At 42.1% G+C, this 26,936-nt stretch overlaps 1 protein-coding gene across 4 annotated transcripts in view; it reads left to right on the top strand.

The window, feature by feature from the left end:
* The window catches only part of thsd4 (thrombospondin type 1 domain containing 4), a 217,034-nt gene that overhangs the window by 31,183 nt on the left and 158,915 nt on the right, over window positions 1-26,936 (top strand). For all 4 annotated transcript variants that reach the window (XM_062963309.1, XM_062963311.1, XM_062963310.1 and 1 more), the window contains 2 exons: window positions 812-1,241; window positions 16,154-16,253. In XM_062963309.1, the coding sequence (XP_062819379.1) occupies window positions 812-1,241; window positions 16,154-16,253 (530 nt within the window). The remainder of the gene's footprint in view (window positions 1-811; window positions 1,242-16,153; window positions 16,254-26,936) is intronic.

Here is a 26,936-nt window from a genome sequence, read left to right as displayed (position 1 = left end):
CTTGGAGGTGTCTATGGACAATGCTGGCTCTTCGGCTTAGAAATGGAGATGAGCACCAACCCCGAGAGTCGGACACGACTGGACTTAACGTCAGGGGAAACCTTTACCTTTACCTTTTATATATACAGTAGAGTCTCACTTATCCAACACTCGCTTATCCAACATTCTGGATTATCCAACGCATTTTTGTAGTCAATGTTTTCAATACATCGTGATATTTTGGTGCTAAATTCGTAAATACAGTAATTACTACTTAGCATTACTGCATATTGAACTACTTTTTCTGTCAAATTTGTTGTATAACATGATGTTTTGGTGCTTAATTTGTAAAATCATAACCTGATTTGATGTTTAATAGACTTTTCCTTAATCCCTCCTTATTATCCAACATATTCGCTTATCCAACGTTCTGCTGGCCCGTTTATGTTGGATAAGTGAGACTCTACTGTACTTGTAAACCGCCCTGAGTCCCCTTCGGGATGAGAAGGGTGGGATATTAATGTCGCTAATAAATAAATAATTAATAAATAAATTAGGCTCCCCACATAAAGTGGTACCTAAATTTCCTACTCGACAGATGCAACTGTCTTTCAGGCTGCATAGGTTAACAGCAAGCTAGACTATGTAATGATTGGGAGCTCACTCCGACCCGGGCTGGCTTCGAACTCATGATCAGTAGTGATTTATGGCCTTCCTCAGAGGCTGAGAATGTGACTTGCCCAAGGACACCTCGTAGCATCGTAACGGGCAAGCGGGCATCCCATCCTTGGCCTTCTCTTGACGTTGACGTTTCTTTTCCCCTTGTCCTCAGAGGCAGAAATAAGAATCCCATTGGGCCTGGGAAGTATGGCTATGGGAAAGTGCCCTACATACTCCCGCTGCAGACGGACACGGGGCAAGCGCCGCACAAATCCCGGCGGAAGAGGCAGGCGAACCAGCCGAAGAGCGTCGGCGTGCCCTTGGCTCAGCCCGCAAACCCATCCCATCGCCAGAGAAGTTTCTACCAGGACGACCGCAGGCCTCTTCCATCTCGACCGCAACCCGGAAGCGGTTCCTTTTACCAACCGGCTGCCCCTCACTTCCAGACCTTCCCGGTCGCGCAGAGTTTGTTCCACGACTCGGACTTGAACGCCCATCTTCCGGGGTCTCGACAGTCGGTCCAAAGCCAAGCGTCTCCCCAGAGGGCGGCTGTCATCGTCTGCACCGGAGCCTACAAACAGTACAAACTCTGCAACACAAACGTAAGTGTCGTCTCCTTCCCTCGTTCACTTCGTAAACATTTTGTAAATCCAGTTTTAGAGATCTGTAAGGTTTTATGTTGATTATCTTTTGGTGGACCAAAACCCTACAATTACTGCCAAAGTTGCCAGCTTTTGTGCAGCAGCAACATCTTACCGGCGCAAGATGTTGCCACAGTCTTAGAAGGTTTTGATATTTACTCCACTATTTACCTTTGCCATCTTAGCATATAAAGGTTTAATATCGTTTTAACTACGTACTGGGTTTTAATTCTGCTTTTGACAGTGTGTCTTAATACCTGAATGTCTATGTTTCTATTCTATTCTTATGCTTGTACATTTTTTGGTGCTGGTCATCGACTGGAATACAGTAGAGTCTCACTTATCCAACACTCGCTTATCCAACATTCTGGATTATCCAACGCACTTTTGTAGTCAATGTTTTCAATACATCGTGATATTTTGGTGCTAAATCGTAAATAAAGTAATTACTACATAGCATTACTGCATATTGAACTACCTTTTCTGCCAAATTTGTTGTATAACATGATGTTTTGGTGCTTAATTTGTAAAATATTAACCATTTGATGTTTAATAGGCTTTTCCTTAATGCCTCCTTATTATCCAACATATTCACTTATCCAACATTCTGCCGGCCCGTTTATGTTGGATAAGTGAGACTCTACTGTATATACTGTATATACTCGAGTATAAGCCTAGTTTTCCAGCCCTTTTTTAGGGCTGAAAAAGCTCTCCTCGGCTTATACTCGAGTAAGGGTCCTGGCCAGCTTCTATTCAGGTCAGCTTATACTTACAGAGTATATAGTTATTCAGAGTTGGACAGTCTTATCTTATTAAAGTCTTATTATTATCTTAAATTACAGTTTTATATAAATATTCAAAAACATTTAACCTACTGATGCCTCAAATAATGCAATTTTATTAATATCTATTTTTATTTCTGAATTTGATCCGTACCTGCTGCATTTCCCACCCTCGTCTTATACTCGAGTCAATAAGTTTTCCCAGTTTTTGTGGTAAAATTAGATGCCTCGGCTTATATTCAGGTCAGCTTATAGAGTATATACAGTATATACTTTGGAGACTGGGATGGTAGTTCGACAAAGCTTTTAGCCTTCTCTGCCCAAGAGTGATGGTCCTCATCAAACTACAACTCCCAGAATTCCATCGCATTGAGCCAATGTTGATCAGGCATGGGCAAACTTCGGCCCTCCAGGTGTTTTGGACTTCAACTCCCACGATTCCTAACAGCCGGTCACAAAGCAAGTTAACTGACAGGTTAACTGTATTTCATCACATAATAGTCGCACCCCATTTTTTGGATGGCAAGGTTTCATCACATAATAGTCACACCCTATTTTTTGGGTGGCAAGGTTTCATCACATAATAGTCGCTCCCCATTTTTTTGGATGGCAATGTTTCATCACATAATAGTCGAACCCCACTTTTTTGAATGGCAAGGTTTCATCACATAATAGTCACACCCCATTTTTTGGATGGCAAGTTTTCATCACATAATAGTCACACCCTATTTTTTGGGTGGCAAGGTTTCATCACATAATAGTCGCACCCCATTTTTTGTATGGCAAGGTTTCATCACATAATAGTCGCACCCCATTTTTTGTATGGCAAGGTTTCATCACATAATAGTCGCACCCCATTTTTTGGATGGCAAGGTTTCATCACATAATAGTCGCTCCCCATTTTTTTGGATGGCAAGGTTTCATCACATAATAGTCGAACCCCACTTTTTTTGAATGGCAAGGTTTCATCACATAATAGTCACACCCCATTTTTTGGATGGCAAGTTTTCATCACATAATAGTCACACCCTATTTTTTGGGTGGCAAGGTTTCATCACATAATAGTCACACCCCATTTTTTGGATGGCAAGTTTTCATCACATAATAGTCGCACCCCATTTTTTGTATGGCAAGGTTTCATCACATAATAGTCGCACCCCATTTTTTGGATGGCAAGGTTTCATCACATAATAGTCGCTCCCCATTTTTTTGGATGGCAAGGTTTCATCACATAATAGTCGAACCCCACTTTTTTTGAATGGCAAGGTTTCATCACATAATAGTCACACCCCATTTTTTGGATGGCAAGTTTTCATCACATAATAGTCACACCCTATTTTTTGGGTGGCAAGGTTTCATCACATAATAGTCACACCCCATTTTTTGGATGGCAAGTTTTCATCACATAATAGTCGCACCCCATTTTTTGTATGGCAAGGTTTCATCACATAATAGTCGCACCCCATTTTTTGGATGGCAAGGTTTCATCACATAATAGTCGCTCCCCATTTTTTTGAATGGCAATACCTGGAGGGTCCAAGTTTGCCCATGCCTGATGTAGACGCACCTCAAGTCTGAACCCTGGGTTCTGTGACCTTAAAATAGACCTTAGAGTGTTCCTTTACCATTCGGACTAAAACCAGAGCAGTTTCTATGCCCGAATGTATCCATGGCTTCTTAAACAAACCAATGTGGGCTTATTTGCACCTCAATTGGGGTCCACGACCCACTGCTGCCCTTCAAGTTTAAGAACCAATTAATGAAAGCCAGCAAATGAACTTGGCTCAGACCCTGGGAAGCCTGTTATTATTCCCGCTCCTTCTATGTCCTCTCCAAGGAACATCGGCCAGGGCGGTAATTTAATTTACTAGCCGAGACGTTTTGAGGACCTCCGCCGGCACCCAGAGAACACTACCTTTCCCCCTTTATTTGGAACATTCCTCGAGGTTCGTATAATTTATCAAGTGGGGAAAAAGAAACTCGGTTAATTGGAATCCTGGTGTTGGGTCACTTCCCTCTATGGATTCTGCTCGGGGCAGTTAATTAATTACAAATTAACTCAATCCGCCTTGGCCCATTAGGTCATTTCCTCGTCGTTCTATTTTTTATTATTTGCAGCAAGAACTCGCTTCTCGTGATTGACACTTTTGGATTGCGTGAGGCTTGATATTTTTACTTCGCAGAATTAAAAAATATATATGTTGCCAAGATCGGTACTTTCCTCTCTTGGAGGGAGCAAAGGGGACACACTGGACAGTGATTTATTGTAATTTTACTCTAAGACGCTTTTTTTGAAGTCCTGAAAAGGGTGTGTTATGTCATGGTCTAAGTTAAAATTCCACCCCGAGAAACAGAGGAAGCGCCTGCTGATTGCTTACAATCTACAAACAAGGCTCGACGGGGGATGAAATTGGAACGGAAAGGAATAATTAAAGAGAAATACAATTGTTTAGAAAAGGCCGCTAATATCAGTGGAAACTATTGAAGCTGGCCAAATGCACAGCAGAGATCAAATCCATTCCTATAGAACAAGCATGGGCAAAAAATGGGTGTTTTGGACTTCAATTCCCACAATTCCTAACAGCCTACCAGAGGAACACAAAAATACTAACCTTGCCATCCAAAAAAAAGGGGTGCGACTATTATGTGATGAAATTGATGGGAGTTGAAGTCCAAAACATCTGGAGGGCCCAAGTTTGCCCATGCTTGTTCTATAGAAGGAACTATGGTTGCTAGAGAATATCAAGAGCAATGGATCTTCTGAAGGCACATCTGTACTCTAGAATTGATGCATTTGAACACTACTTGAATTGCTGTGGTTCAATACTACAGAATCATGGGAATTGTAGTATTCCAAGGCCTTTAGTTAACTCTGCCCAAGAATACTGGTACCTCTCCAAATTAACAACTCTTGTGAGTTCATAGCATTGAGTCATGACAGGTCAAGTGGTGCCAAACCACATTCGTTCTACAGGATCTCATCAAAGAGGAACCTTTGTTGGTTGAGATCAAGAAGCAGAAGAACTAGAGCTTGTCCTCCAGGATTTTTTTGAGGGATTGTAGTTTCCCAAATCCCGCAATGAGGTGATTCTGGGAGTCCATCGCATTGTGTCATGGCAGTTCAAGTGGTGCCAAACCACATTCATTCTACAGGAGCTCATCAAAGAGGAACCTTTGTTGGTTCAGATCAAGAAGCAGAACTAGAGCTTGTCCTCCAGGGTTGTTTTTTGAGGGATTGTAGTTTCCCAAATCCCGCAATGAGGTGATTCTGGGAGTCCATCGCATTGAGTCATGGCAGTTCAAGTGGTGCCAAACCACATTCATTCTGCAGGAGCTCTTCAAAGAGGAACCTTTGTTGGTTCAGATCAAGAAGCAGAAGAACTAGAACTTGTTCTCCAGGATTTTTTTTGAGGGTTTGTAGTTTCCCATATCCTGCAATGAGGTGATTCTGGGAGTAGTAGTCACAAGAATATAACTAGAGTCATGCTAAACATGAAGCTCCATCTTGTCCAGCTGATGGGAAGTCCATACAACCAGGAGATAGTGGTTCTGTTCTCCAATAATGAAGGCACTCTATGGAGGACATTAGGGTTGTGCAAAAAGTCGCTGTGCATCGTATGTCAGATCTATTTCATAAGATTTGTACATACAACACAATATTAAGAAAAGTGGGCGGTGCTCATACCAAAAAGTTAAGAGTTGAAACTCTTACCCACTGTATCTCCATGTATATGATGGGAACAAATTCCATGTCTTGTATGAAGAAGTGAATTTCCATTGGTCTCATCTCAGGGTTGACATAAGTTGGAAGCAACTTGGAGGTACCCAACAACAAGGAGAAGTATATAGTTTTTCTGACCCATAACTCCCTGCTTTTAGGGTATACGTTGTCCCTGAGTGCCTTCATGTCATATGGCAACCCTAAAGTGGACCCGTCACTGGGTTTTCTTGGCAAGAGGAGACTTGCCAGGGCTTTTCTCTGAGACTGAGAGAGTGAATATACCTTTTAAAAATATTCTTTTAAAATGTATCTAGATTTTGATGCCCTATCTAAATAAATATAGGATGCAAATATTATGCTGGTGGTCACCTTGGCTGGAATGGGAGCTTTTGTACCGAAACGTGGCAAACATGTGCTTCGAACAATTGGGACCCCTCCTTTCTTTTGCCCTGAAAATTAAAATTAAAATCGAACGGTGCTCTTCCGAAAAGGCAATGAAGTGTGATGAGATCGGATTCCTTTCCCCTCCGTTCCCCATTTTCTTTTGGGTTTCCCGCAACCGACTCCATTGAAATCTCAGACATTCCCAACCCAGCGCCTTCTTTGGCTTTGTTTTTCCCCACTTCGTTATTCTACTTTCTCCCAGATACCATTCCTTCCACCCTTTTGTGGTATTTATAGCCTCGTCGATGTCTTCCTCGCCTACCCGGGGCTCCGCTCATTCAGACGTATTTAACTTTATTAGTTTTCTTTTCACAATCACTCCTCACTGTGTGGATTTCTTTTGGTCTCCAAAAAGCTTGAACTTCTCTTCCATTGTAAACACTACAGCGCTGGGCCTTTGCTTTTGTATTTGGAGTGCCCAGAAATATTTCTCAGGCATCTGGGCAATGGTGAAACACGTGGTGTTCATACTTACACACACATGCACAAAAAAGAGACCAGTTTATGGGGGAGGCATTTCAGTTTCACTGCCAGATCTCCATCCCTGTATTCCAGTTTTCCTCCATCTGCCTCCTCTTTTACAAAGCCAAGGGGTTTCAGTTACAAATCATTGAATGTGGATGGCTCTGATCCATCTTGCATTTAAACACACACACATACATTGTGGCTGGAATTTTTGGTGGAAGATTAATATCATATTTATTTCAAGGTTCCATGTATTTTTACCATTTGGTAAAACTACTCTGTTTCTGGACAACAGCTCCTTAGAAGTCTCTTTCACACCACATTCGCGGTTCTGTGTTTTACAATGATGGTGATTTTATTTTATGCCTTTTAATTTTATTTGTGTGTTTTTCTGTATTTGATACCATTGTATGCTTGTTTTCTATCTGTAAGCCGCCCCGAGTCCCTCTGGGGAGATGGAGGCGGGGTATAAAAATAACATCATCATCATCATCATCATCATCATTATTATTATTATTATTATTATTATTATCATCAAACTGTGCTCCGTGGAGCCCTTAGGAAATTTATAATGCAATGCGGTCCCTGTGTCCAAAAGTTGGCCCATGCCTGGTATAAATACATTATATATAATATATAATATAACATATATCGTACATACTTGAGTATAAGCCAACCCGAATATAAACCAAGGCACCTAATTTTACCACAAAAAAACTGGGAAAACTTTGACTCCAGTATAAGCCGAGAATGGTAAATTTCAGAAATAAAAATAGATGCCAATAAAATTACATTAATTGAAGCATCAGTAGGTTAAATGTTTTTATTTATTTATTTATTACATACCGTATGTGAGCTTGGCAACTCCTTCCTCACAAAACTCTGCCGCTTGCGTCCCCAACCAGCCGGTCAACCTTTCCCGCAGCTGCGCATTGTTGCCAAAATGCTGCGTTGAGGACGCAAGCGGCAGAGTTTTGTGGGGAAGGAGTTGCCAAGTTCATTCATCACTATGGTAAGTGCCTAGATTTGAATGGCGACTATGTTGAGAAGTGGTATTTGGGTCTGGCTTTCAACTGCATATGGTAAATGTTTACTCCTATACTCTTTGAGGACGCAAGTGGCAGAGTTTTGTGGGGAAAGAGTTGCCAAGCTTATTCCTCACTATGATAAGTGCCTAGATTTGAATGGCGACTATGTTGAGAAGTGGTATTTGGGTGTGGCTTTCAACTGCATATGGTAAATGTTTTCTCCTATACTTTTTGAGGACGCAAGTGGCAGGGTTTTGTGGGGAAGGAGTTGCCAAGCTCATTCATTGCTATGATAAGTGCCTAGATTTGAATGGCGACTATGTTGAGAAGTGGTATTTGGGTGTGGCTTTCAACTGCATATGGTAAATGCTTTCTCCTATGCTTTGTTCATTTTTAATTCCAAAACGTAATCTATTTTCTGGATAACCCTCGCAGGAACTGTAAATGGCTAATGCTTCCCCGAAACACACATTTCAGGATTCTGGAATTGGTTGCCTTTGTGCCAAACTCCTAGGAATGGATAGAGGAAGAACATCCAGCTCTCAACTTTTCCTTGTGCTGAGACAAATGTCAGACCAATTCTTAGACTATATGGCAGCTTTCCCTATTCGAAGTCTTGCCTTGTCTCTTGTCTGACACCTTCTGAATGAGCCCTTCTCCTCCTTCTCCTCCTCCTCCCACCAAGCTCTGGATGGCTCCGGATTCCATCTGGATCCCACGTGGGCTGGAATATAAACATGTGGCTCTCCTCTTAACCTTCTCTGGAGCCAAATTGCTGCATTCTTGGCACGTCTGTCTTAATGTATCTTTAATAATTCCCTGTAGATCTGAGCATCGGCCATTTTTCCAACTGCAGAAATGTCTGGGAGTGCGATAAAGCATTCCAGCCTGTCTTCGGTTCTTCTATCACTTCGGTGCTGGAATATCTGCTCCACGAAGGGGAAACACACTTTGGAAAATCTAGTTCTTTATCATTCCAGGACCGCTAGCATTAGCATTGCTAGTAAAATCTGGACATCATAACTCTTTCCACTTGGTATCATTGGAGATTACAATTGTTCACATATATCATACAAGAACCTGTAAAATCTAGACATCATAACTCTTTCTTCTTAGTATCCGTTGGAGATGATGATGGTGTATCATACAAGAACCTGTAGCTCTTGAGATGTTGATGGACTTTCCTTCCCATGAACTTCATCCAAGATGGCCAATGGTCACAGATGATGGAAGTTGGAGTCCAGTAATATGTGGAGTACTCTAACCTTATGGGACAGAATTCAACCAATGGTCATGGTTGATGGAAGCTAGAGTAGACCAATATCTGGAGGACCCTGGAGTTGTGCCAACACAGTCCTTTTTAGGTCTGAACTAGCTGTGCCCGGCCACGCGTTGCTGTGGCGAAGTATGGTGGTATGGGAAATAAAGTATTGAGGAATTGGTGGTAGTTAAGGTAAAGGGTAAAGGTGTGGAGTCCAGATAATCCAGTTAAAGCAGAGATAATATAAAATTATAAATGGGTTATATAGCTGTGTGGAAGGGCCTTGAGTCTACACTGCCATCTAATCTAGTGCAAATGAGATAATCTGTGGAAGAGGCCTGAGGCCTAAGTCTGCCTGTCCCCTGGGTGAGTGGGTTGCTAGGAGACCAAGTGGGCAGAGCTTAGCCTTCTAACTGGCAGCAATTGGATAAAAACAATGATTCCTCTCCCTCTAATTAGGACTCAATTTTTCTTTTCTTTTTGTTGTATCAACCTAGAGGCGTGGATGATGGGTTGTGTTGTCAATTATCGAGGTTGTAGGATGTTCAGTTTTGTTGTTTTGGCGGTCGCCAGGATTCCATCACTCTTTTATATATATAGATTTGGCGCTCTACTATTCTCTAGAAAGCTCTACCACTCTCAATAACTCCATAATTTAATCCAAATCCAAAAAAAAGGGCCATCAACACCGGATATGCATGGCTCAGGCAACGCTCATATTTTGATGAAGGTCAGTCTGATTCAGCCTATGAATTGGATGCAGGTGTTCTACACTGGAGAAAAATATCCAACTACGTCCGTAGGAGAATGCACACACCAAAGGAGACTAGCCAAGGTCTAGGTTGTCAAATGTGTTTGTGCCAAAATCCATTTTTTAAACCTCCAATCTGGTTTACACTCACACCTGGTCGCCCAAGCGAGGGAACAGGTGCTCTTCCCATCAAATGGGCCAAAGATTGGAAAACCAGCTTCTGTGGCTTGGGAGCGCCAAATTGCGGAGCCTAAAACAATATTACTCAAAAGATTTCTGGAGAACTGCTTATGCGGACTGGCCGCGAGTGTGGGATTTGATTCTGCCGAAAACAAAAATAGGACTGAATAAAAATAGACAAAATAAAATATCCATTGGATGCAGAATGTGTGGCTTTGAAGCAGTGTGGTCAACCAATGGCTTGCCAAGTAGTGCTTTCGATGCATGGCGAAGCTGCTTGCCAACCTCCTTGCAGTTGTGTGCCATCCATGTGCATTCGAAGCAACACATTTGGCCGGTGGTGTTTCATGTTGTGCTTGCAAGGTTTTCAGTAGCAGGAGGAATGCCTTCAATGCGACTTGGGCCATGTCGGGTTTTTTGGAAGGGTGTGATTTTTGGTCAACGGATCACAACACGAGCAACGTTGCCAGCTCTTGGCTTTGCAGGATGCTCCATTCCTATCCAGGGAAGGGAGAAAAACAATTCCAATGAGCCTTGGCTTGGCATGACATTAGTACATGAGGCTGGTTTGAAATGATGGTGAAGTGGCTATCCGTGGATCATATGCACACAATGGTTCATGTGCCAAATTCATACGTGCCATTGGAGAAGAAAAAGGAGCCATAAGAAGTGCCTGTGATTAGAAACATCAGCTGGGAGAGCTCCTGCTTCCTTCTCATGCCAAGGCACTGCATTTTTATGATATTTCAAAGAAAGGATTTATTGTTACAAACAGTGGAAGGGCTCTTCTTAAGTTGTCCAGGTATGAACTTGATGTTGGAATCCGATCTTGGAAGCGTAAGCGTTGGCCAATATCCTAGCTCAACGACTAACTTAGTTAACTATTTAGTATTTATTTAGCTAGGTTCTGGATCACCCAATCTTGCTTTAGTGAGCATCATGTCGCACCTCAGGTTAGCTTCACCTTGCTAAAGACACCAGGCTGCACACAGATCGTAGTCTTTTGTAGTTTATTAGGAAATAAGGAAAAGACAATTCATAAAAGGTAAAAGTTCAGTTTCAGAAGATAGTTATAAAAACAAGGCTGCAAGAAACAAATCCATAGAAACATTAAACATGAAACAAGGTTCTTTTAAAAGAAGCCAAAGTCCCAGAAACGAGAATACATATAAGATAATGCAGGAAAGCAGACTTAGTTCTTGATTCAAGTGAGGAATTGCTTTGACGAAGATTTCTCTCTCAGCAGACTGTTTTAATAGCATGAAATGAAGGCATTTCTTTGGCCTTTGACCTCCCTCTCATTTGCTATTCTGAGACTTCTGCGCAACCCCCGAAATTCCAGACAACTAGCCCGATCTAGAGGCGTGGCCTCATCATTTTGCTTTCAAGGCCACAGGGCTCGTTAGTGTTATCAGGCTGAGGCTGGGAACTGCTCTCCCTTTCTGCGTCTTGCACCTGAAAACCATCATCATCAACAACATCATTTCTTCCCATGGGAAAGCCTCCCTGCCCTTCATCTCCCACAGCAGGAACACTCTGCACCTGAATCCCATAATTCCCATCAGAGTCATCTTGAAACTCATCCTGAACCTGAAGGTGTAATATCAAAGGGGTTCAACTGGATGGGTGACGCAATTGGCGCAATTGCACAATTGTAGACAGAATATGTAACTCTAGGTTAAGTGTGTATTTAGTTGTGATGCAAAATAAACTCCGACTCCTGAAAGTCACCCATCCTCCTATCCATAAGGTTAGTTGTCTGTTGGGGTGCCTCCAGAAAAACCAAGGGGGGGAAACAGTAGCCTTAGATAACCCATGAACTCTGAAACTCCAGTTCAATCTATTTGGAGACACGGGCCACGAAATTCGCACCCAAGGCGAGATTTCTCCCCAACTCCAATGGCTTTCTATCTTCATCCAGAACATGGCCAAAACTGCCAAGATCCCTGAAGGCCAGTTGCTTTGAGTAAATTTATTAAATTTGGAAAAAGAGCAAAAAGAAGAATATTTTCCCCCCAAGTTTGTGGCGAGATGCCGAAGCGGTGACGTTTCTTTTCGTAATGATCGGAGGAGGGATCTTCGCTTTCTCTTTCACGCGAATCCTTGAACTCCAGTCACACACTTGGCTCTTCTCCTTCTCGACTCTCTTTTTTAATATTTTTATATCGGAGGACCCATCCAAATCGCATTTGCCTCGAAAGCCATGTATTTATAGAAATCGTGTGTAATGCAAAAGGCACTCGGTTAAAGAGAAACCCAAATGAAAAGTTATTTCCATTCGACAAAAAAAACAAAAAACTGGCCGAAATGCTGACGGCTGTCTTGGTCGAAATTGCTTGCTGGCTCCTCTGCCGGTGAGGCTTTTCCAAAAAAAGAAATGAAGGATTACCAAAAAAATAAAATAAAAAAGGAATGTAGAATGTTGCCATTTTCTCATTCTTTTAAGACGAACCAAAACAATTAGTACAGAGAGAAAAACACCCCTTTTGTGCTTCGGCTGGGGTTGAAAAATAGGAATTTTGTGGCTGGCATCCTCTTCGGGAGTTGGGAAAGTTTTCACTCCAACGTTGGGTCCATCTACACTGTAGAAATAATGCAGTTTGGCATCACTTTAAATGCCATGGAATACTTTGACTCTTTAGCCTTCTTTGCCAAAGAATGGCAAACTACAAATCCCATCATTCCATAGCACTGAAACATCGCAATTGAACTGGAACCAAACTGCATTAATTCAGCAATTTAGATGCAGTTTGATTAACTGACTTTAAGTCAACTTTGATGTCTATACGTGACACTTCCAAATCAAATCATCTTCAAAGTAGGAGATGAAAGGGGTTGGATTTATCTCCATTTGTTTAACCCCACAGCCAAAAAGTTCCAAAGCAAAATATATTGTGGAAAGTGTAAGAAAGAGCACGAAATAATGTTTTTTTCCTCTTCGGAATGAGGCAAGAATAGGTGCAGAAGTCTCACGTTGCCATCAATCCCAAACATATTAACCACATCCTTCTTTGCATGTGTTTTTCCCACCCGATGCAAACTCCCGCTGGAATATTCCTTGTGTTTTTTTTTTTTTATCTCCATCGCAGTGTTTCATATTCCGAGGGAAAATGGATCTCGAGTCAATGGAACTGTAATCTTTTCTTCAGCAAAGAGTTATAGGCATCCTCGACGCGGTTATTAGATTTGTCATCGACTCGATGACCACATTTTCCACTCTCTCCTCCAAGTAATTTAACAGAATCTCCACCGGGCCCTCGGGGATCCTATAACCCATGATTTAATTCCATAGGACATATGATAACCTTCCAAACCGTTGTAATGGCTTCGCCGTGCCAAAAAATATAGATTAAGCCCACACTATTTTTCCCACATCTCCAGCACCCATTGCTCATTCACTGGGAAGGCTGTCGCTTCTCCACAATCAGTGGGACGTAATGCGATCTCCATGATCCAGCCATTTCTTTCTTCAACCTGAAGAGCGCAAACATATTCTTGGTTAATTTCATTCTCAATGGAATGGTTTTGTAAACTGGTTTTTATTGTAATGGTAGCAGTACTTGTATATCATTCCATTGTAGTGTTTTCTTTTTGTGTGCTTTTAATTGTGTTGCATTTCAAGTGCGAGTTGTGTTGGGTCTCAATTCTGAGAAAAGGGATTATTATTATTATTATTATTATTATTATTATTATTACAGTAGAGTCTCACTTATCCAACATAAACGGGCCGGCAGAATGTTGGATAAGCGAATATGTTGGATAATAAGGAGGCATTAAGGAAATGCCTATTAAACATCAAATTAGGTTATGATTTTATAAATGAAGCACCAAAATATCATTTTAGACAACAAATTTAGCAGAAAAAGTAGTTCAATACGCAGTAATGCTATGTAGTAATTACTGTATTTATGAATTTAGCACCAAAATATCACGATATATTGAAAACATTGACTACAAAAATGCGTTGGATAATCCAGAACGTTGGATAAGCGAGGGTTGGATAAGTGAGACTCTACTGTATTACTATTATTGCTGCTGTTATTATTATTATTATTATTATTGACACAAAGACATAGTATGACACAGCAAACAAGATATATATGCTGGATTTCGTATCACAAAATCACAAGTCGAACACTTCCCAAGTGTTTAGGACTGTGTGATGTGTTTTTGGGTTGTAATGTATGTTATTATTTATTGTATTATTAATTTGTGTTATGATATGTTGTTTTATATTTTGTTATATTGTATGGTTTCGGGCATCGCCCCGAGTCCCCGTTGGGGAGATGGTGGCAGGGTATAAATAAAGTTTTATTATTGTTGTTGTTGTTGTTGTTGTTGTTGTTACAGTAGAGTCTTGCTTATCCAATGTAAACGGGCCGGCAGAACGTTGGATAAGCAAATATGTTGGATAATAAGGAGAGATTAAGGAAAAGCCTATTAAACATTAAATTAGGTTATGATTTTACAAATTAAGCACCAAAACATCATGTTATACAACAAATTCGACAGAAAAAGTGTTATGAGCATTTGATTTCTCAGAAACACTTTCTAAGCCTTGCAAACACTCAAGAGGAAGGGAGGATTTGCTCCCAACAAGTCTTGAGAAGTGTGAAAATCCCACATCTGCCAAGACCCATTGAAGACCACAGACAGGTTGGATGAGAGGCAAGCAATGGAAGTTAGTGCTTGCTCTTCACAATAAGATGAAGAACGGTTCTGGGGTCCAAACTTCAAAAGAACCTTCAATGGTTCTAGATCAGTGGTTTTCAACTGTGGTCTCTAGATGTTTTTGGCCTAGAACTCCCAGAAATCCCAGCCTGTTTACTAGCTGTTAGGATTTCTGGGAGTTGAAGACCAAAACATCCGGGGACCCCAGGTTGAGAATCACTGTTCAAGATTCATTTCAAAATTTTGACACCTCTATTACTGTTGGCTGACATCCTCAGAGATGGTTTTGCCAGGTTCTTCCTCTGAAATATGGCCTACAGAACCTGATATTCATTGATTATCTCCTATCCAAGTACGAGCTAAAGTTGACGTTGCTCATCTTCTGGGATCTGATGACTTTGGGATCTCCATGCCCTTCAAATCACCTATATTAGCGTGTGTCTATGTGCCTTCAAGATTCATGTCTATTTATGGTGTCCTCATGGATTTCAGAGGGTCTTCTTAGGCAAGGTTTAGAAAGTGTTTCTGAGAAATCAAATGTTCATGTGGGAAAGGTGTGCAAAGAGACGACATAATAATAATAATAATAATAATAATAATAATAATAATAATAATAACTTTATTTTTATACCCTGCCCCATCTCCCCGAAGGGACTCGGGGCAGCTTACATGGGGCCTAGCCCGATAAGACAATCAATATCAATAGCACGACTATAAAACAATTATACCAGTAAAACATCAATAGCAATAAAACAATCGTTAAAATCAGCAAAAGGCATACAAAAAACATACAATATTAACCAAAATTGAACCAAAATATACAGGGATGCATTTTAGTTGATGGGGAAAGGAGACAAACCATGCAAATAATTCAGACCAAGGAGAAGAAACATGTCTGGAAAGGGGTGATAAATATGAAATATAGCAGACGGAAGGAGAAGAAGACAATGCAGGCGGGATGGAGAAGTTCAAGAAATCGAAGAGGAGAGATTTTCCTGTCCCTGCATTGGTCACGCTGTGTCCAAAACCCATCCCGAAAAGCAATTAGAGCCTTGGCGAAAGCTCTGGAACGGTCCATCTTGCTCGGCCGTCCAGTGTCTGGCAACAATTTTTCCCCTCGATTTATTCCAGCACTACTGGATTTCCCCCGGGTCAGATGTGGTTCGTTGGCTTAACGCTAATTAGATCAGGATTTTGTTTTTGGAGAAAGAAAACACAAATGCTAAAGAGGAGGAGAGGAGATGGAAAAACTCATGGATCGTTTGAGAAGAGTCGAGCTCAGGCATGGGCTAACTTGGACCTTCCGGGTGTTTTGGACTTCAATGACATCCTTCCATATATGGACGATTGGCTCATAGCAACAGGCATGGGCAAACTTGGGCCCTCCGGGTGTTTTGGACTTCAGCTCCCACAATTCCTAACAGCCGGTAGGCTGTTAGGAATTGTGGGAGTTGAAGTCCAAAACACCCGGAGGGCCCAAGTTTGCCCATCCCTCATTGACGTTTCTCAACTGAAATACGCCATCCGTATTATTGTTCCTGGTTTAATATTCCTGTTGTTTCTTTAACAGCCGTGTCTGGAGAACAGAAACATCCGGGAGATCCAGTGCACCTCGTACAACAACAAACCTTTCATGGGTCGCTTCTACGAATGGGAACCGTTTGCGGAAGGTAAGTGTTTTTCTTCTACGGTAGCAATGATTTCCTAACGTTTTTCTGGAATATGTTGACTGGCATCCTTTCAGAGAGTCTCCATTCGGTCAATTCAGTGATTGCTGTATAACTCAATCTATCCAATTCCAGGAAATAATCCTAATACATGGAGAAAATACTAGTTGCTTCTCTGTGTATATTTTTCTGCGCAGAATAAGTCCTGGACTACAATTTTTCGTTGGTTCGGGATTCTTTTCGTCAGATTGTCTTGACACTGAAAAAAAATCCTTGTGAATATTTTAGAATACAGTGATTTGCTTCTAGGACTTTGGATACTATAATTGCTGAATGCTCAAGTCCCGTTATGAATTATGGATTATTAAAACGGAATCCGTTATATAAAATGGTGTGCTGGAGAGAGCCTAAATCTCACTGTTCCTATATCCATGCATTTCAGTTTTTCTGCTAATATACAAGATAATACTATTATATTTGCTAAAATTAATTCATTTGTTTTTGTAATTTATTGACCCTCCTTCTTCACAATAGCTTCACTGTTCCTATATCCGTGCATTTCAGTTTTTCTGCTAATATACAAGATAATACTATTATATTTGCTAAAATTAATTCATTTGTTTTTGTAATATATTGAGCCTCCTTCTTCGCAATAGCAATCTTCCAAGTTCTGACTGAATCCCATTGTGGATTTCATTGGAAGTCATTTGGAGACTTGGAATCACGAATCTCTTCATTGGAGACTGCTTTGAAAAACTCACAGCTGTGTGGTTTGTCCGGGAGAGATTTAATTAAAAGATACATTATTGTCATTGATTATTTTCTTTTTCCAAAGTGCTGGCAGGGTGTCCTTGTACATTTCTGCAGCAGCGGTGGTGGTTTATTGCTCTCGATTTCCTCGGAGGATGTCTTAAAAAAACTTTTGCAGGTGAATGCCTGGCACCCGCTGACAGGGATTACAAATCAACTAGCCATCAATTTGAGGACGGAAGTCATTTTTTTTCCCTCCCAGCTTTACGGCAACAGCAGGAGGGATGTTTCTTCATTACTTGCAAGAAGCAGAGGGAGAACAGATCAACCATAGCTTTGCACAAAGTCTTTAGTGTGCTTATGTGTCAGAGCCAGATTTGGGATGCTGGTTTGGGACACTGTGGGTCGTAGCTGAAAAGATATTTTTCCCCAGGAACCCAGTTAATATACTGTATTCATATAAGGAAAGAAGTAAAATGTTTGGCTGTGAAAGAAGGTATTATGCAACTGAATGCACATCCAAAAGTGCTTGAGCATCCATTGTCATCCTATAAGGTCCTATAAGTACATGCAAGTCCAATTATGCATCTATGGCCTTTTGCTGGAGGCAGATATTCCACATTGGACAAACATGTTGACGTCTTCTGTAAGAAGATATTTGCACATGTAAGACACCAACAGGATATGGACCATCCTGATAGTCAAACAAAACATTAACAATCCTGTTGGGAAGCTGAACTCGTGGACCACACCAAAGATCTGCTCCTGTCGCACCTCAGGTTAGCTTCACTTTGCTATATACACCAAACTGCACACAGGTTGAAGTCGTTTTAGTTTATTAGAAAATAAAAAATACAAAAGTTATTCAAAAGCAAAAGTAAAGTTCCAAAAAATGGTTACAAAATAAAGCCATAGAGAATAAATCCAGAAATCACGAGGAATAAACAAGGTCCCATTAGAGCATGACAAAGTCCCAAGAACATGAACACCAAAGCTGTAAGGTAATCCAGGAAAATGAGAGCTTGCTTCTTGGTTGAATGAAAGTGGCTTTGACAAAGGTTTGTCTCCAAACACATTGCTTTAATACCCTTTGCAAAGCATGAAAGCATTTCTCTGGCCTCTAACCTCCCTCTTGTTTGCGATTCTCACACTCCTCTGAACCCTGAATTCCAAACAGTCAGCTCGATCTAAGGAAACTGTCTCGTCAAGGTCAGCCTGCTCGTTAGTTTGCTGAGCCTCATTATCAGACTGAGAACTGTCCTCCTTTTCCAAGTCCATTTGCACCTGGCTAGTTTCAGTATCAACAACATCATTCCTTGCTGTGGGAAAATGAACTTGTACTCTCTGTTCCTCATCTTCTACAACAGGGACATTTTGAACCTGATTTTGAACCTGAATCCCATCATCCTCATCAGAGTCAATCTGAGGTTCCAGCTGAGTCACAACAGCTCCGGATTCATTTTCTTGGTTTTTCTTCTCCTAACGTAGTTGTCAGAATTAGATGGGATTTGCTGTCTTCACCATGTGCTTTCAAGTTGACTCCATTTATGGTGATCATCTCATGGGGTTGTCTTGGCTAAAAAGACAAATCAGTGGGTCCTAGAGCGCATCAAGTCTGAACTCTTCCCCGGAAGCCAAGAGGACTCAAGTGAAGCTGTTGTTCTTTGGCCATATCATGAGAACGTATCTCGTGAGAAAAGAGAATAAGGACAATCTCATAAGGCAGTGGTTCTCAACCTGTGGGTCCCCAGGTGTTTTGGCCTACAACTCCCAGAAATCCCAGCCAATTTAGCAGGGAGTTGAAGGCCAAAACATCTGGGGACCAACAAGATGAGAACCACTGTTATAAGGTTTTCTTGGCTGAAAAGACAAATTGATGGGTCCTAGAGCAAACCAAGACTGAACTCTCTCTAGAAGCCAAGATGACCCAACGCAGACTGTCGTACTTTGGCCGTATCATGAGAAGACTCACTAGAAAAAAGAATGAGGTAGAACACAGTCGGAAAAGAGGAAGGCCACATTCCAGACGGATGGAAAAGAGACCTGATTGAATGAGGTCTCTCATTCATGGGGTCCCCCAAAATTGAAGTCTACTTGAAGGCACTTCACAACAAAGCAAGCTAGAATCATGCATGTTCCACAATGGCTCTCCATTGGGTGGGATATGACATGGGATAAATCATGAAGAACTATGCGCACGGTGTGGGTTACAAAAGAGCAGAATTGGAGAGAGAAGAGCTTGAGTGAAAGGGCTCTTCTAAGCAAGAACAGTGCCTTGAACACACCAAGACGGCCCCAGGGACCCCTCGTCTCGGCCATGCGGTAATTAGACGGCGAGGCTAATTGGTTCCATACTGAGCCTTGTTCTTGCCGCTGCTACTCCTGTGAGCAAGGACCGTGCATACGTGCGTGCGTGCTCCTTTGCAGACCTCCTCCTTCCCACAATTCACCAGCAATGACTCACACGTGGCGGTGCCAGCGGAGAAAGCTCATGGGCTTCGGCATGGAACGGCTACCATTTCTCTCCCGCTCTCCCGAACAACACCGTCCTTTGTAGGAAGGCTTGGATTTTACACCTCATGTTTGCCTTGGAAACCCTTGGAAGGGCACCTCGCCCGTGATTTACGGCCAGCCCTTAATGATGGAGTTAGGAATAATTTTACCACCTTCTTTAAAAAAAAAATACCAGCGCATGTGCCTACATTACAGTGTGCTGTTTTATTCCTCCCTTGTTTGCCCGGGTACAGCTGCAGATATAAACCATGTTTTACCTGCCGTTGCTCCAACACAAACGTTTGTCCCTATTTAAGGAAACATGAACCCAATCAATTTAGAATCCATAATGGAGAATGGGAGTTTATATTGGAACAGGGGAGCCTTAATGTGGGTGAAAGATGGAGAGGGACGTTGGGCCTTTGAAAAACGATGGGTTTGTAATGTTGGAGCTGGAAATCTATGCCACGTGGAGGGGAGCTGATCGCAGAACAAGTTATGTTTTGAGTTGATTCTTCTCGTGTCTAGATTTTCAGCTGCTTTTAAAATGTCTCCATTTCTTTCTCCCGGCCTCCCCCTTTTCTCCTTTGCCTGCAGCTTATTTCATTTGCTGCAAAAGTCATTCAAAAGTGTAGAGGAGAGGGTAAAATTTTGCCTTTCCCAGTCGGCTTAGGCAAAAGCAAACGGCTGTTGCTTTTTTCTCACGAATGCTTTTGGACATCTTTACTGCACTAGGATGTTACTTGGCTGCATGTGTCCTGGTTTTTCATCTGCAAAATGTTGGAGGCTATAAAATATGTGGCCATAGTTTGGGGCACTTGGACACTGAACAATGAACTATTTATTAACTCCTCATAAATTATCCAAAACTTAAAACCTCAAGGCAGCTGCAAATTTTAGAGTTGTTTGCTACTAGCCATTAGGCTTGTGCTTTCAGGGTAAACCTTGACCTGTTCTGTGTCCTGGCTTTCTGTGGGGGTCCCGATCCATTTTTTGGGAGCCTCCCGAAATTGGGAGGGCAGATATCTGTTTACACTCTGGGGTGCCGAAAGATCCATTTTCTATCAGCCCATTATGAGGGGAGGACTTTCCAGGCTCCCCTTCCCTTTATAGGCATTTAAGCTGTTTTACTCTAGAGGAGAGGCGCTCAGCTGTAGGCAGTGGCGCGTGCTTTAAGGAGGCTTCTTTCCTGTTTTTCTACTCTAGAGGAGAGGTGCTCAGCTGCAGGCACTGGTGCTTGCTTTAAGGAGGATTCTTACCTGTTTAGGGGAGAGGCACTCAGCTGTAGGCACTGGCGCGTGCTTTAAGGAGGCTTCTTACCTGTTTCTCTACTTTAGAGGAGAGGCGCTCAGCTGCAGGCACTGGTGCTTGCTTTAAGGAGAATTGTTACCTGTTTATTCTAGGGGAGAGGCACTCAGCTGTAGGCACTGGCGCGTGCTTTAAGGAGGATTCTTACCTGTTTCTCTACTCTAGAGGAGAGGCGCTCAGCTGCAGGCACTGGTGCTTGCTTTAAGGAGGCTTCTTACCTGTTTCTCTATTCTAGAGGAGAGGCGCCCAGCTGTAGGCACTGGTGCTTGCTTTAAAGAGACTTCTTGCCTGTTTCTCTACTCTAGAGGAGAGGCGCTCAGCTGTAGGCACTGGCTCCTGCTTTAAGGAGGCTTCTTACCTGTTTCTCTGCTCTAGAGGAGAGGCGCTCAGCTGCAGGCACTGGCACGTGCTTTAAGGAGGCTTCTTGCCTGTTTCTCTACTCTAGAAGAGAGGCACTCACTACACGCCACACATGCACTCTCCAAGGCAAGAAGTCAAGTTGTTTCTTACTCTAGAGGAGGCGCTCGGCTGCAGGCAGGCTGCATGCCACACATTCACTCCCCAAGGCAAGGAGGCTGCTCATGAAAATCAGGCGAGAAGCTGGGAACAGCTCCCGCTTGTTTTCGTATTGAGCTGATTTTTGTGCAGTGAGGGGGCTTCCCGTTACATGCTCCCAAGGGAATGAAAGTAACAAAAGAACGAATGCAATGAAGGAAAACTGGTTCCGCGCACAACTCTACTGGTCACGAAGTGAAGAAAGAAGGTGAGCGGAACAGAATAGTAGCAGCCAGTTTTTAAAAATAAATATCTATTGCATAAGCCTCTCTGCGGAGAGATTTATGGCGGCCATTTTTAATAGGGGCAGTAAAGAGGCTTTTTATAGTTGCGTCATGCCACCCCAAGCTCCCAAAATGGCAGAGGCTTCGCAGAGCCCTCCATTTTACCAATGGATGTCACTTTGGTGGAAAAAAGTGAGGAAGGAGGGAGGGAAGTCTGCTGTTATTTCTCCAGTTTGGTGAAAAGAAGGTAACAGAGTGGGAGCTATTCTCGCATTCACTCGTATTAGTTGACCCAGATTTGTTGGGTCAATGTTTTGCCATTTTTAACCAATTTATACATGAGTTCAACCCCCAAAGGAACCTCTGGGAAAATGTGTGGGGTTCTTTCTTCTATGGGAGGCGAATAGAAGGCTTTTTCTTTTTGGCAGTGAGGTGCACGAATGAAGTGGGTCTCTCGGGGTTCATCATGGAAGAAAGCTGAGCCAAGTAACAAATAGCAAACTCTTGTGCTAAAGTGCAGTTCTTTCTCTTTTAAATCTGCTCGTAAATTAGGTTGTTTCAGTTATAGGTGGAAAAGACCTAGCTCAGGAGAAAGTTTAGAAGGGACCCAAGGCAAAAGCTTATTCCCCGGGCTGTCAATTTGAATACGTGTCCCTTGCATACTAACATAACACAGAGAAGAATCCGCGTAGTGTGCTTCCCAGAATTGCATTCTTTCCTCCTTCATTACTAATTTTTAGTTCAAGTTTGGTTAGTAGAAAATGTCTTTTTTCCCCATTTTAATTTTTAAAAAGAGTGAATTTAAGATATTTATCTTTTTCCTCCCTCCAAGTGATGGCTATTTCAATATCGCCAATGATTTGACCTATACACGTGCAGGAGAAAAATATTTGACCCGAAAGCAAGTTCCAGTTTGCCCCCCTGATGATTCCAAATGTAAACATCTGCTCAAAAACTCAGCAAAGCAAAGGGTGGAACTAGTATCACTGCAGGACAGGGAGGGTGAAGGAATGAGAGATGAGAAGCAGATAAGAGCAATGTCTTTCCTGAGAAATCTTTGAAAACTTTGCCTGGATTGGAACGAGTGATATGAGCGGAGTCCCTGGACACTTCACCTTCAGTTTGGGAAAGCCATCGACATGTTTTCAGTTGGCTCAGCACATTGACCGTGTTGCGTATGTACAGGGCTGGCCCTAGGTAATTTTCCAGTGTAGGCGAACAGGAGGAGGGAGGTGGTGCCATCTTCCCGGGGGTCTCAATTGCGCCCCCAGGACGATGGCGCCATAGGCAAGTGCCTAGTTTGCCTTGCGGTTGGACCGCCCCTGCGCATGTACCCTATATTTATGTTCATGTATAAGTCTAAAATATTTTCAGAAAACCCGAGTCGTGGTTCAATGTGAATACTTTACCTTTGCTGTTTAAAAAAGGATCCGTCCTCTTCTTTGAGTAGAGTAGTGAAAGGCAAGAGTTCCGTCCATCTCAGGAGAACTTAAAAGAAGCACTGACCCCTTTGAATACCCAAGTCCTTCCCCTTCTCCTCAACTTGTAACAGATAATTTCAAGATCCGTAATTCTGGCCCCATAATGTGCCCTTGACTTATACATGAGGTCGACCTATACAGGAGTATATACAGGAGTATAAACGGGTTGTTTTTTAATTCTCTGTTCAGTGTTGCCATGGCTTGCCATAGACTGGGATAGCTTGGGTGCTGCTTTCCCCTCTCCAAGGAATAACCCCCAATTTATCCCTGGGTCATATATCTAAGGAGCCCCGGTGGCGCAGTGTGTTAAAGCGCTGAGCTGCTGAACTTGCAGACCGAAAGGTCCCAGGTTCAAATCCCGGGAGTGGCTTGAGCACCCGCTGTTAGCTCCAGCTCCTGCCAACCTAGCAGTTCGAAAACATGCCAATGTGAGTAGATCAATAGGTACCGCTGTGGCGGGAAGGTAACGGCGCTCCATGCAGTCATGCTGGCCACATGACCTTGGAGGTGTCTACGGACAACGCCGGCTCTTCGGCTTAGAAATGGAAATGAACAACCCCCAGAGTCGGTCACAACTGGACTTAACGTCAGGTGAAACCTTTACCTTTTTACATATATCTAAATCCATAATTTTGCCCTCAAAATCTGACTTTGACTTATGCATGCAGTCGATTGATACAGGAATATATATGGTGTATCAACTACTGGTAATTGTTTTGTTAATACTGATATGATTTGCAACTTGCTTATCTACCATAGGCAGGGATACCTTTGCTGCTTTCCTTCCTATTCTCAGTGGAATGACGCTCGAACTTATCCGTGGGTCGTATCTAAAGCCATAATTTTTGCCCCCAAATCTGCCTTATACATGGTTGAGTTATACAGGAGGACGTATAATAGATTTATACATGGGTCTATTCCGCAGGTCTTTGCATCTGCCGAGAAGACACGGGAAGGTAATCCGTGATGGATGCTTCCCGTGGGCCTGTAAATTCCTGGCTCCGTCCGGGAAAGGCATCTCTGAAAGCGCTGATGTTGTCTTGGCTCGCCGACGCTTGGCCTCCTCCCCGCCGTTCCGTTTTGGGACGCATTTTTCGGCGTCCGTTGACTTGCGCCCAAGCTTCCCTGTCCCAGTTCCTTCAAGCCGGGGCCAAAACCAAGAATTATCTCCTCATTAGTTGCAATTTACCTTGGAGAAACTAATTTGAGTTGGTGGCCCGGCAGATGTTTTGACAATCTCGGCGCTTATCTCAAGAAGTAACCCAGCTGGGCTTGTTTTTCCTCCAGCTGTAAGTTATTACATACCAGCTGCTGGAAGGCTCTCGTTCTCTCTCGTTCTCATGGCAAGGAGACCTTTCCCCCCTTTCTCCCGCTCTCCCCTCCACCTGTTTGAGATATTTTTGGTTTTGTTTTATTACTTTTCTGCCCTTGCTCCAGCGGATTAACCACGTATCGAAGCGTCTCCCATAATTGCTTCCAGTTAACTCAACTATAAACCAATTTTGTTGCTCCCACATTCCATGGACTACTGTTGGGATGCAGGATGGGTCAAAGGGTGAACCAAACCAAACTGGTTGGGTAGCTGAACAAGTTTGAAGGATGCCATTGTCTTCGTGCCTCTAACCGGGGCACTAAGTATTATTTAATTATTCTTTCTGACTCAATGGCATTGAACGTCCTCCAAGTTTGAGTAGAATCCGGGTGGAGAGAAGCAGTTGGTCATGGGAGAGACCACAAAGCCAAAGGCTGGGGAGGCAGATGGGTTTGGTTCTTGGTTGATGTAAAAATGGGACATCGCTGTCAAAGATACGGACCAATTAACTTTTTTTCTTAAAAAGAACTCAGGAAACCCCATAAAACAAATGGACTGGGAATTAATAGAAAACTACTTCAGAAGAATGAAGAAATAATTGACTATTAATAATGGGAGAAACATTAGGGTCAGAAGGACAATGAGTAATTTTAGAGGAAAGAAGCAAGTGGACCCTAATAATAATAATAATAATAATAATAATAATAATAATAATAATAATAATAATTTTATTTTTATACCCCGCCCCATCTCCCCGAAGGGACTCGGGGTGGCTTACATGGGGTCAAGCCCGGACATCAACAATATAAAAACAAAGCAATAAACAAATAAATAAACAGCAACAATAAAACCCTACCCACTAAGGATTAAAGGAAGTCACCGTATTTTTATTTTTATTTATTTTATTTTTATTTTTATTTTATTTTTTACTTTTTCTTATTTTTCATATATATGTATATACTTTTTACTACAGTAGAGTCTCACTCATCCAAGCTAAATGGGCCGGCAGAAGCTTGGATAAGTGAATATCTTGGATAATAAGGAGGGATTAAGGAAAAGCCTATTAAACATCAAATTAGGTTATGATTTTACAAATTACGCACTAAAACATCATGTTATACAACAAATTTGACAGAAAAGGTCATTCAATACACAATAATGTTATGTTGTAATTACTGTATTTACGAATTTAGCACCAAAATATCACGATGTATTGAAAACATCGACTACAAAAATGCGTTGGATAATCCAGAACGTTGGATAAGCGAATGTTGGATAAGTGAGACTCTACTGTATATGTATATACTTTTTACTATATCTATATATATAAAAGAGTGATGGAATCCTGGTGACCGACAAAACAACAAAACTAAACACCCCACAACCTCAAAAATTGACAGCACAACCCCTCACCCACGCCTCTAGGTTGATACAACAAAAAGAAAAGAAAAATAAAGTCCTAATTACAGGGAGAGGAATAATTGTTTTTATACATTTGCTGCCAGTTAGAAGGCTAAGCTCTGCCCACTTGGTCTCCTAGCAACCCACTCAACCCAGGGGACAGGCAAAGTTAGGCCTCACTTAGGCCTCTTCCACACTGCCTATAAAATACAGATTATCTGATTTTAACTGGATTATATGGGGTAGACTCAAGGCCCTTCCACATAGCTATAGAACCCATTTATAATGGACTTAATGTCAGGGGAAAACCTTAACTACCACCAATTCCTTAATACTTTATTTCCCATACCACCATACTTCGCCATTTATATTCTGCCCTTCTCACCCCAAGGGGACTCAGAGCTACCTTCCTAAAAGAAAATCAATACAAAATGCTATATAGGTGGTTTATCACCCCAAAGAAACTTGGCCACTTCAATAAAAATATGTAAACAAAATGCTGGAAGTGCCAAGAACATGAAGGCACTGGCGCGTGCTTTAAGGAGACTTCTTACCTGTTTCTCTACTCTAGAAGAGAGACGCTGCACCAAATATAAGAAATATTGGAGGGAAATCCACAAAGAATGTCAAAAGAAATTCCAAATGAGACCAGAACTATATCTACTGGGCATCACAAATGGGAAATTAGACATAAATGAGGAAAAGATCCTCAACTACCTAGTAGGGTTGTCCAAAAAATCGTTTTGATTCTTATATCGGAATTATTTCGGATTGTTCTCGCTTTTTGAATTGAGTTCCGAGACGTTGTCCCTGGGCGCAACCAGCAATGTAATTTGAACCATCGTTGGCCCATTCTCTAAATGTGTCTTTATGTTTCGTTACATTTCCCCCCCAAAAAAATCATAAAAGACAGGAAATGTTCTGCAATTTGTTGAGCAAAGACTGTTGAATGTGATCTCCCACTGTACCAAATTTGATGAGGATAGCTCAAGAAATGAGGGCAGGAGAGCCCTGTAAAAGTCCCCCCAGTTTCCTTTTTTTGGGAGGGGGGACTGCGCATGTGCGTCCGCCATTTTAGAAACATTTAGAATCATTACGAATTTTCGGAAATATCAGAAATTTTTGGGTGAAAAATTCAGAAATACTTTCCATATCGAAACGC

The sequence above is a fragment of the Anolis carolinensis genome, unplaced genomic scaffold, assembly GCF_035594765.1.
Source record: "Anolis carolinensis isolate JA03-04 unplaced genomic scaffold, rAnoCar3.1.pri scaffold_11, whole genome shotgun sequence".
Lineage (NCBI taxonomy): Eukaryota > Metazoa > Chordata > Lepidosauria > Squamata > Dactyloidae > Anolis > Anolis carolinensis.
This window is presented reverse-complemented; position numbering and strand designations above follow the sequence as displayed.